Source organism: Diadema setosum, chromosome 4 (assembly GCF_964275005.1).
Source record: "Diadema setosum chromosome 4, eeDiaSeto1, whole genome shotgun sequence".
Classification (NCBI taxonomy): Eukaryota; Metazoa; Echinodermata; class Echinoidea; order Diadematoida; family Diadematidae; genus Diadema; species Diadema setosum.
Window position 1 is genome coordinate 2108497 of NC_092688.1, and position 12686 is coordinate 2121182.

The 12686-nt window shown below is 40.2% G+C and overlaps 1 protein-coding gene across 1 annotated transcript in view; it reads right to left on the reverse strand.

Annotated features, from left to right (window-relative positions):
• Nucleotides 1–12686, reverse strand: part of LOC140227515 (protein retinal degeneration B-like) — a 58254-nt gene that overhangs the window by 9228 nt on the left and 36340 nt on the right. The window contains exons 9-14 of the mRNA XM_072307916.1: nt 11848–11852; nt 11086–11345; nt 9819–10029; nt 7582–8200; nt 5574–5744; nt 4176–4313 (exon numbers count right to left, since the gene is read on the reverse strand). Coding sequence (XP_072164017.1) covers nt 4176–4313; nt 5574–5744; nt 7582–8200; nt 9819–10029; nt 11086–11345; nt 11848–11852 — 1404 coding nt within the window. The remainder of the gene's footprint in view (nt 1–4175; nt 4314–5573; nt 5745–7581; nt 8201–9818; nt 10030–11085; nt 11346–11847; nt 11853–12686) is intronic.

Sequence of the window (12686 nt, forward strand, 5' to 3'; positions counted from 1 at the left end):
CAACTGACCTACATATATGCATCAAATGTGATAATTCAGAACATTTTTTAAATCACTGCTCCCAATAGTAAACAATACCTTTGAATGAAGAACAGATAATGTCTTTGATATTCTAGAGCCATTTATATACTCTTGTTATTTTCTAAAATAGATGAGAAAGTCCTTAACTCACTAATTCACAAGAAGGGGGGCAGATCTAAGTTTGATGCGATGAGTATTAAGCAATAATCTTATAAATTCTACTCAATCCAAAGTACACTGAGCTCACAATGCATGTTCATAATACTGTAGGCTTTATTGGTGAGAAACATGTACAACTTCTTCGTTTGGAAGAAAAACAGAGCTGCCAACCTTTGGAAGCACAAATTAGTACTCAGCAGCTCCAAAATTCGTATTTTTCCACTAGAATTCGTATTTTTTCAATCTCCCTCTTTTTGCTATTTTGAATTAAACTCGTCGACTTGTGAGGCCTACAGGCTCTAAAAAAACGTTATGACACATGCCGAAGCATCGAGCTGGTCACCAGCACGATAAAGATGCCGAACTACGCAATGTTCAGCTTTGATTGATTGCTTTCTCCCAATGAATGTGTACAAGAGCAAGTACACCTGTATGTAACTCCAAAAACTTGCTGGGCTGATTACGGAAGCTTCCACTATCTAGCAGGGGACGGGGAATGCTTTCATCTTCTCAAGAGAGCTTCTGTGTGAGCAGATGCAAAACTCTGTTCTGTGTTTCCAATTATTGTTTACTATCAAAACATAATCATGCGTTGTTTTCAGGCTTTTTTCATTTTATTGGATTTTAAACATCAGTATTTTCCGAAGTATTCCAATTCCTTTTCCCCGGACTGGAATCGGAAAGTCTGCTATAACGCTGATCGCAAAATGCCGCGCTGTGTGTGGAAGCGCCGATGTGCAACACGTGGCTTCACTTTCAAGTTTAAAGGAATGCGCCATGTGCTCCTGCCTATAAGAGGTTACTGCAAGTTCGATGGATCGAATGCGCCATAGCTGAGCTGAGCTGAATGGCTTGTTTACGGTAAACATGCAGTTTACGTTCGATACGAAGAAATCATTACGTCTTTCATGAGGGAAAACACAAACAAACAAACAAAATACACCCACAAACGAATGTTGATAGCCAAAACTTTGAAAAGTAATAAGCAGTTTTGATGAGCGTGAACTGAAATTAATTGTCATTACATGTTGTATTTTGCTGTCTAACCAGGTGATGACTGCATCTCATTGGACCAGAATTTGTCTGGGCATACGAGACCTTTCATGTATTTCTGTGATTGCATTTTTAATTGACTGAATAATCAATCCTTTTATGATTGTTCAGGGAACATTAGATATTCGATCAAGTACACTATAATCGACCGTTCGATGTTTCCTACTCTGCGCCAAAAGAAAGGCTATAGAAATAGAATCATGATATCTTTGCAATGATTCCTTTAATTCAACTAATGAGCTGGTTCTTCGATCGATATTTCCAGGATATTTACACGCTGTTTATTCCAGTGCGCGCATTCTTTCGTCTGGCGCATGGCACGCACCTGGGTGTGGCACCTGCTTTTGTGGAAATTTCCACAAGGGAGAGGGGTGGGGTGTCAAGTGTCTTCGAGCCGAAGAGACTGCATACACGATCTCTTCGCTTTTATTTGATTAATTTGTCATTCGTGTTTTCCCCTTATTCTTTGCTGATATTGAACATTTAGATTTAACTTTACGAAGGTTGCTATAGCACGTGGTTCTTTTTGTTGTGAGGTGTATGTAATTTCTTTTTTTTATCATTCTTGAGAGGGGAAAGAAGAGTAAGGGGGAGAGAAGAGTAAGAGGGAAAGGGAAATAAAACAAACGTCACGTACGCTCAGCATTCACAGGAAGCCGTCTTTTTACACCAGTCACCAGCATAGTTATCATCATCACCATCAGACATCACTCAAGATCATTTTAGCCTTTTCCTATCAACATTAAGAAACACGCATAATCCCTCGAGATAAATACCTTGGAAAATAAATAACAAATACAAAGTATCAACACCTCCCAACAACACAAACATATGGAAAATACAACAAACAGCACATCGAAGCGGCTGGGATCAAACTCCGTCGCTTCGATTCGAAAAAGTATTGCAGCGAAGCGGAGAAATCGCCGTTACGAAAATAACAGTGCGAGACACTACGTTTAAATACTTCAAAGTATAAAGGGAACGGATAAAGTGATATAAAATTGAAGAAATCGTACCAAACGAGGTGTGAGAAACGACAGAACCACGAAGTTCAGTACAGTAGATCTAGTAAGCTTAGGCCCTAGCAAAAGTTTGCAGCACCGAAAGCTACGCGAAAATAAATACACATTGGAAACTTTGTATTGCGACGAGATCCTTGGGATCAAGTCAATAAACGATACAAAACAAAGGAAATTAATTCATTTTGACCGGAAAACAGTTTGTTATAAGTATTCTGTTATATGAGATCTCCTTTAATAGGCCTAGAAATACATCGAGTTTCCACAATACTAGAGAAAGAAAGTTCGGACGCTTTTCACCTGCACATACTGCAGTGCACATCAATACAAGAACAGAAACTCACCTCTTCCTTGCAGAAAATGATGCAATAACGTTATTAAAAAAAACACACACACAACACTCTAAAAATCATTTCGTACTTGGAAGGCAAGGAACAAGCGGATGAAGAAGAAGAGAAAAAGAAGCAGACATTGCACAACGGAACGCTTTCTACCCCGCCTCAAAACGAAATAGGGTACTGTAGTGGCAGCTCGCTACAGTGTGTAGCTATTGCAGTATAATACTCACGCTCCCCAGCCGGCCACACATGGGGATACCACGGCGATCCATGTGAACATCCAGGGTCCGTAGGCGGCAGGGATTCACGCGCGCGAAGTTCTGTTCGGTGTACACAGTACGCAAGCAGCGATATGCGTGTGCGAACACTTTTCTATTCAGCGCTTTCCACATACGGTGCGTACGCGTTGCATCGATATCCCAGCTGAGTACAGATAACATGGCACATGCGACGTGCGTTTGCCATTTTTTTTTCACCCATTATTTTTTCCCACTGTGAATTCGTACTTTCTAAGGACGTTTTCGTATTTTCGTATTCCCTTCAATTTTTCGTAACAAATACGAATTTTTCGGAACGGTTGGCAGCTCTGGAAAAACCATCTGAGAATTGTCTGTCTACACACACAAAAAAAAAGGAGAAAAATGTTTCTTTTTCCAGAAAGAAGTGACAACCTGTTACAAAATTTTGTGTCGTAGCATATCTTTCATCTTCATCGAAACATTATGCCCTGCCATATCACTGTGTATGTAAAACAGAGGTCTCCACCATGGGAGCACCACAATCAATGTATGGGATATACACCTCTTCACTTCTTCCAAAGAGCAGCTACAGCAGAGAAATCAACTGAAGCTGTTTTTATGAACAAGGGGGGGGGGGAGAGAAAAAAACGACACATACACACATAATTTTATAAGTATTATACAACACCTAAAAAGAATGCAGCTATCCGATCGGTAGATTGCTCATCACATGACACTCAGTTAAAAGTGCCATCGCACGCTGTGGCTGTCAGCCATGCAATTTTGTTTGAGCAAAAATAGATAGCGTATGTGTTCCATTGCATGGCTCTGATGCCACAATAAACAAACATTTGCCGCATGCACTCAATAATTACAAGCGCGCTTACAAGCGCATACTTTTGTCACATGTTTTTGTAAACAACTTCAACTTCGACTGTAACAGTGCGGCTACTCATTCGTCTTTCACGGAAAATGGTTGCCATTTCTGTGCTAACTTAAAGAATCTGTGCAGACCCCATCTTTTTACGTTCAAGGTGTTGTATAAAACAAATGGTGTATCGTTATGGTCTTCACTTGTGCAATGGAACAAAATTTCACACTTGGTAAAAGATGAGGCGCACTATTCAACTCAGTTTAGCCTTGTTGAATAGAGCGCCCCGATCTTTCACCTCATGCAAAATCTAGTACCACTGCACTTGTGACCATTCACAATTATGTACAATGTATAATGCAAGAGTTCCACCTTGGGTCACCACACTATCCCCAAGACAAGCAATCCTGGCCAAATGCACCAAAAGAAGTATAAGAGGAGAGAAGGAAGTCTCTAAAGTTGATGGGATAGTTACTGTGTAATGCTGGTCCAGAGAGGACGCCCTCCGTCTCCCCTGCCTCGCTGGCCGAGCTCGCCACGCTGGCGTGCCTCCTAGCGAATCCATCGGCCCTTCCCTCAGAGAACAGCAGCATGTTAGCAGTGATGGCATCAACTACAGTGAGAGATGGGAGAGGTATGGGGAGAGATATGAACTTAGATAGATTGATTGAATAGATAGATAGATAGATAGATAGATAAATGGATTGATAGATAGATAGATACATACATACATACATACACACATACATACATAAATACATAGAGAGAGAGAGATGGATAGACAGATAGATAGAGATAGATAGAAAGATGAATAGATAGGTAGACAGACAGATAGATAGAAAGATAAATAGATAGAAAGATGGATAGATAGATAAATAGGTAGAGAGACAGACAGACAGAAAATTGATAGAAAAACAAGAGAAATGCAAAGACAGAAAGAAAGATAAATAAATGAATTGACAGAAACATGAATAGACAGACAATAAATAGACGGATAGATAGACAGGTACATTGTAGATAGATAGAGAAAGAGAGAGAGAGAGATAGTGAGACAGGATGAGAAAGACATATATATTTGTACTGTGAGAAAGACATATATTTGTACTGTGAGAAGAAGGGCAGTAAAATCATTTCTCTATTCATGAACACCATGGCCTCAATGTAGAAATCAAAACTAACATATTACAGAGATTACAGTATAAATGGTAACATTAAGAATTCAAATAGCTCATTGACCATTAGCCCGATAGTTACGGCAAAAATTAACTACATTGCACGTACACAGAGAGCATGTTAATGCAAATCAGAATAGGTAGAAAACTACATCATCTATTGTCCTTGACGAGATTATATTATCTGAAGCCAGAGAAGTATACTTCACTCTGCCCCAGCAATATAAAACTACAGATGAAGACAGTAATGGACATCTAAATAATAATGAAATGTAGCCACAGCCAACATTTTCTAGACCAAATTATGTCTGGTTGTTGAGTAGCATAAGATGCTATAATGGAGTCATATTTATCATGAATATGACACTTGAAAAATTCCTTTAAAATGATAAAAAAATGTTACTTTTTAAAGCAGGACTACCATCACTACCATAAATGTCACATTGGAATTCACTTTTGAAACATCAATTAATGTCCCTCATCATGGGAGTGTGTTGTATCTGTAGTCTGAAATTTTGCTGAGTTATTTGCTGTTCGCACAAGAATACGCATATGTGAAATTCTTAAGATGACATTGAATCAGTGCAGGAAATTCTCACAGCATACAACAATATAATTTACTGAGTAAATAAAAATCATGAACAAACAACAGCAGTAACAACAAAACAAAAACAGAAAACGTAAAAGTGGGATGCACTCACTCAACCCGCTCCGTCGCCCATCACCAAGGGGGTACTTCTGGTATCTCTCCACTGAGAAGGGCGTGACCAAGGAGAACTTGCTGTGTAGGAGGGGCTCGAGGCGGGCCGCTGAGGGGTCTGTCCGGTGGAACAGGTTGTACAGCTGGCTGCAGACTGGCTTTATGGGCTGGGCTAAAAGATTCAGGAAAACAAAGTGAAAACAAAATCATTTTCATCAAATTTCTAATGTCAACAAAACCACGACAATAGAGGACAAATATTACGAAACATAATTATGTTTCACATTTGGCACTACTACTAATTTGAGACTGTCATTCTGTCATGGATTTGGTTGTGTCTGTCAAAGTGAAACATGAGTGAGTGAACATAGACTAACAGACTGATACAATTTATAACATTTGATATCAGCTTGCACAAAAAGGAAAACAAATCTGGTGGTTTTAAAAAAGTATAACTCATGCTCACAAAGATTTGATGAAAGGACATAAAAATTTCTTGGGTAGATGGCAATAAAAACAGGCAAAACTGGTCAACCCAACTTCTGACACCACTGAAAGACACTGGAAGATAGTTCTTTTCCACCCTTTTTAACATAAATAAGGGGGATTTTCTACACTTTTTTTTTTAACTGAATTTGAGGCGTCACTAAAGAATCAAGAAATTCCAAGAAAATTCAAACCCCCTCGAGAGCCTTTCACTATAATTACAGTTAATTTTAATGACATGAAGCACAAATTACAGTCAATAATTATGACAGATGGAAAAATATATACAACTACTGGAGTGAATCACTTTATACACTTTATATACTTTATATTGTATTCGAAGAAAAAAAAAATTGTCCTCATTAGACGAATGAAAGACAACTCTAACTTGTACTGCTTTGAATCATGTTTCTTTTTCTTTTTTGATGATGGAAATAAACTAGTGAATTGAATTGAATTGAATTGAATTGAATTGAACCGAATAAAGAAACAAGAAATGTCGCTACGGCGACTGGTATGCCTCCGCCATAATGCATGGTTCTCCTAATAGGTCTATAGTACAATGTCTTGACAATGTGTGATGACAGTTTCACACAATTGGCAAAATATTAAAATGGCAGGTTTGCCACAAATGTGCTGAATGTTCATTTTCCTAGAACTAGGTTCAATTGGATGAATGATTAAAACGTCAGAGTGCAGGTATTTGGGGAACTGATGATTTTTACTTGACTTTTGACCCTTTTATAAGTTTATGCATTGAGTAATTTTCAAGGTATTGAGAAAAAGTATAATTTCAGTATCAAATGGTAAAATAGTATTATCTAAACCTGGCCTTTGACCTTTGACCTCACAGTTCCAAAGAGAACCACTGTTAGGTAGAACATGCATAAATATGTAAGTTTCATGATGATACCTTGAGTTACTTTCGAGATATGGAGGAAAAAGTGCAATTTAGCACTTTCACTTGACCTTTGACCTTTTGACCTTTGACCTTTTGGCAAGAAACTTCCCACAGAATATATATTGGGTAATACATGCATACATCAAGTTTTTAAAAAAATCCTTCAGGCATTGCATAAATATAAGGAAAGTAGTGATATTTTGAGGAGTTGACCTTGACCTTTGACCCATGACCCCCAACTTCCCTAGATAATCACTGCCCATCGGTACATGCATATTTACTAAGTTCCATGAAGATACCTGGAACCATTTGCCAGATATGGAGAAAAACATGAAATTTCAACCTTTTTTTTCACAAAATAACCTGTGACCTTTGACCTTTGACCCTGTGACCCTAAAATCCAAACAAAGTATCATCCCCCCAGGATATACCCTCATACCAAGTTTGATGTAAAACCACCACACGGTTCTTGAGATATCGACAAAAACAAAACGGGACGGACGTACGAACGTACGGACGAACGTACAGACGGACGTACGGACGGACGGACGGACGACCCGAAAACATAATGCCTCCGGCCACTTCGTTGGCGGAGGCATAAAAACAAGAGAAGAGTGATTACCAGGTCTGAAGTCTTGAAGAGCCCTCCTGTAAGCCAGCACCATGCCCAGTGGAGAACCAAACATGAAGAAGTGTGTCACCTCAAAATCCACCTTGGGTACGATCAGGTCAGAGGTCATACTGACCTGGGAGCAGAGGCTGATACGACGGCCATCGGGGCCGACGTCGACCCCACAGCCTTGGAACGAATCCCTTGTTGAGAAGGTGGGGTTGGAGAAGCGCTTGGCACGCTCGTACAGCACGCCGGTCGGAGAGCGCCCCCCGGCGGCCGCAGCGGCATCGTGCATCGACTGCAGGTTGTTGGTGCTCATGCTGGTGTGCTTGCGGGGGGTGTCAAATTCGGATGAGCGCAGCATCTCAACGGCGGTGTTGCTGGGGCATTTGTGAGGTGGCGGCGGGGACATCGTCACTGCCGACTGGGCACTGTTGGGGGTGGGGGAGCTGCTAGGGACCGGACTACCAGTGGGGGTGGATGGGGCCGGGGGAGAGACAGGGGCATCATAGAAGCTGCTGCAGTGGCTACTGGTCGGTGATAGGTACTGGTGGCCATGCATTAGGATACCCCTGGACAACGCGTCGTATCCCAGAATGGACCCCATACAATCTGCCACTACACACACCTGCAAAACAGTAACGAAAATACTGATCATTTCACATACGAGGTATGTCAGAAAAGTTCCAGGACTGGTGTCATAAAGGATCTGATGGCTGCAGAGAGCTAAGATCACAGTTACATACTCTAAATAGATTGCTTTGAAGGTGAAACCTCTTAGTTTGAAGTTTGGGTTTGAAATAAATCTTTTATGACACCAGTCCTGGAACTTTTTTGACACACCTTGTAAGTTTATAACTGAGAGCTGATTTCATGAACAATAGTAATTAAAGGCTTTCAATTCCAAGGTGAGACAGTGCAAACAAAAGACAAATTGTTCTTTTAAATGACAGTGTGAAAATCTTCAATACCACAATGAAGTAGAAACTTCTCACAGTGATGAACACTGGATGAAGCAAAGTCATTTCTCTGTGCAACTAGAAGATGCCTTGATCGTTCAAATACTCCATGTGACCATGCATCACAAAACCAACCAACAGTGTTACCACCTGATTATCTGTGAGGACTCAAAACAGGTGAAATGGGTCAGCCCTGTCAAATCTTGGTTGTTGATTTTTCAATACATTCTGAAAAAGTTATTCTTCTGTACATTTTGAAAGTTTGGGATCATTACACGAATGGGAAATTGTCTTCTTGCAGTTTTTCTAGCAAAATTTGTATTATCCGACTTAGGCTTCCTCATATTTACAAGTTTTTGAGCGCAAGAAACTCTTCAAACTATCTTCACTTTCAACTCTAATAACCTTGGAAGGATGTTGAACTGAAAACAGCTGTCAAGGACCTACACAATGTACTTAAGACTGTGGAAAGTTTCATTTTAGTTCGATAATTCTTCCATAGTGGTTGCTATGGAGTTATGTGTCATATTCTTTGTTCCATTCAATGCACAGAGAACCACTGAGTGAGACTAAGCACTTGAATACTGTAGTAGACCCTACACTTCAAAGCCTCTTTTAACAGTAAACACACTTTTCCACAGTGTGTACTTTCTTTCAAATCTTTAGATGGGTTGTAATAGGAAACTAAGTCTATCTGCATTGAATTACATGTCACTTCAAAGCTTAGAGTGAGCTCTTTTAGAATCTGCCCTTAACTAATAATCTGAATTTGGAGACATTTTTTTTTTTGGTTTTATGATGCAGGGTCACATTTAGTACAGAGTAAATTCATTAAAAAGGAAAAAGAAATAAAAGTTGTTCCACCACAGGATAGTTTGAGGTACATGTAACTATTGGAGACGGACATGATACTATAACCAAATGCCATCTACTGACAAAGTTAGGTCAAATTGGAAAGACTCGTTGAAAGAAAGCAGATCACCTGACAGGGCAGCTTGCTACATGTTAGCCTGATACCTGGCATGGGCACATGTTGATACTACACAAGGTTTATCGAATAAGTCTTTATTTTGCATTCCATATTCAAACTTTGCGAAGAACTTAATTACCAAATGAGCTGAAAATATCCTCAAAACTTGTATAATATAAGAAGAGCTTTATGCAAAGTTTTTACAGTGAATTGGTAAAGCCAGTAAAAGCTTCTGCCTGTACAAATGAAGAATACGTTTCCGATTCACAAATTGGCAACATTTCCAAAGATGTTGCCATGGAAACAAAGCTTCTTACTTGTCCCTGGAATCTGTGCCCTTCTTCCGTCTTGATGAACTCCTGGTACGCAGCGTTCATCCTCGACACTGTCGTCGTCACAGCCTCCACGTAGTCCGGGGTCGACGTCGCCATGATGGACAGGGCTCCGATGGGTACAAAGTCACCCGTGTTGGTCTGTAGTTTGTTGTCGAAGGCTGATGAGCCACTGTCCCCACCACATGGCCCTAGGCTGGAGAGTTTGAAATTACCAATTCTCAAATGTTATCTCGCTTTGAGTAAATGCATCACAGCAGCATGAGAAGCACCCCCTGTTCACACTAGACCTTGCATCTCGAGGACAGTCACCAGAGATCTTATCTTATTCATGACTGACAGTCCAAACTGCTATCTTGACTGTCCCCGAGCTGTGGAGCTATTGGGACTTGGGGTGAGCCCTGCTACTTGCAACCAGACTTTGTGCATGCGTACATTTGATGAATACAGCTAGGGGCAATCAATTACGATCCAAGGTCACTCTCCCTCCAAGCCTAGACTTGCCTCGCAGGGGACAAGACCCAGTTAATGTCCACACCATGATTTTGGAGGGGAAATTCAAGCACCACGGGATTTTCCTCACGGGGACTAGGTGTGAACGCAGGGGTACGACATATTTTTTCTTGACTTTACAATGATGCAGGAGAATAGTGTAAGTAAACTTCACTCATGATCATCGAGATATAAGACCCACACTGTTCAATTTCCAAGGACATCATACAAATGAATCCTCTTTTTAATCACAATTCTTGCCAATATCAAGGCTTTATGTTTGAGTGATCTCAATCTCTCTGACCAACATGCTACACAGATACATCATCATCAATAGATAAAATGTACATCAACTGTTTATAAGTCAAATACAAAACAGTCTGTTCTCCAGAAAAAAAAACACCTTTAATCCTTGTGATATCATCTCAGGGCAAGTCTCCAATTCTATAAAATATGTGCATTCTTTTCTTAAACAGAAACATAAAACCTGCCTAAATTAGTCTTACATGTACTTTAAGGCTAATAAATCCCAATAAATTCATAATATGCTTTTCTTTCATTTCCTCCTCTGATCCCTCAAACATCCCATTTCACACTGACAGTATCACCCATTTCACACTGACAGTATCACCCATTTCACAATGTCTGTATTACCCATTTCATTTTGTAATCATTATCCATTTCATACTGTCAGCCTGAGTACATTTGGAACTGAATGGGCAGGGCAAGGAGCCAAGCAGCACACAGTGGGGAGACAAACCTGGTGATGAGGCTGACCGCCTCGTGGCAGGTGGACGGACAGGTGACCAGCTTGACCACAATCCTGCCCTGCGCCATAGGGAAGTGCGCCCTAACCACGGCGTCGAAGGCCATCCTGAAGGTGTTGATGTCGCTGCTCTTGGCCCCGGACTCCTGCATGCCGTCGAGCACGTTGCCACCGTGTAGCACAAGGAAGAGTACGGTGATGTCTGAGGGCATGCTGCCCCCATCAGCCATGTGCAGGTGGGAGGCCCCACCCTCCTCAGATGCAAAGTGAACACCGCCTCCTGTGTTGCAAATTAAAATGAAAACTAGAAATGTCGCAATGGCGACTGGTATGCCTCCACCATAATGCATGATTCTCCTAATAGGTCTATAGTACATGTGGACAATGTGTGATTACATTTTCACAAAATTGGCAAAAATATTAAAATGACAAGTTTGTCACAAATGTGTTGTATGTTCACCTTCCTTGACCTTGGTTTAATTGGATGAATAGGAGAGCATGTATTTGGGGATTTAAGGACTTTAACTTGACTTTGACCCATTCATAAGTTTATGCACTGAACAATTTTCAAGGTATGGTAAAAAAGTGTAATTTCTGTATTGAATAGTAAATTGTTACCATTTTTATCTGGCCTTTGACCCTAAAATTCATAAGATAATCACTGTCAGGCAGAACATGCATAAATATGCAGTAAGTTTCAAGATAACTTGAGCCACTTCCGAGATATGGAGGAAAAAGTTAGTTCAGCACTTTCACTTGATCTTTGACCTTTTGACCTTTGAGGAAAAAAAAAAGAAAAAACTTTTCAGAGAATCTCTATTAGGTTATATATGCATACACCAAGTGTAAAAAAAAAATAATCCTGTTGGCATTGCATAAATATGAGGGAAATAGTAAAATTTTGAAGTGTTTACCCTTGACCTTTGACCCCATGAACCCTATATTCTGTAGATAATCACTGCCAGTCAGTACATGTATATATACTATGTTCCATGAAGATATCTTGAACAATTTCCAAGAGACGGAGAAAAAAGTGAAGTTTTAATATTTTTTCTTGACCTTTTGACCTTTGACCTCATGACCCCAAACTTTCACCAGAGAATCTTAATTGGGTAATACATGTATACTCGAAGTTTCAAGAAAATATCTTCAGGCATTGCACAGATATGGTGGAAATAGTGAAATTTTACATATTTGACCTGACCTTTTGACCTTGAGCATGTGCACCCAAAAGTTGATAGGCACAACTTCACCCCCTAATACACATACATGCCAAGTTTCATTAGGATACCTCAAAAGGTTTTTTAGTTATGCTGTCCACAAAATTCATTACGGACGGACGGAAGGACGGACGGACGGACGGACAGACAGACGGACAACCCGAAAACATAATGCCTCCGGCACCACTTCATGGCGGAGGCATAATTAAGAAACCCAGGTCACTATCAATGAACTCTTTTGTATCTTGCTGGCCTTTACTGTTCGTGCATTATGCGCAACCAGACACTGGCGCAAAAATAAAAGCACGTGAAATATTTTTGCATGCCATATGTTCCAGTAGTTAATGTCCTGATTACGTGGAATTAAAAAAATGC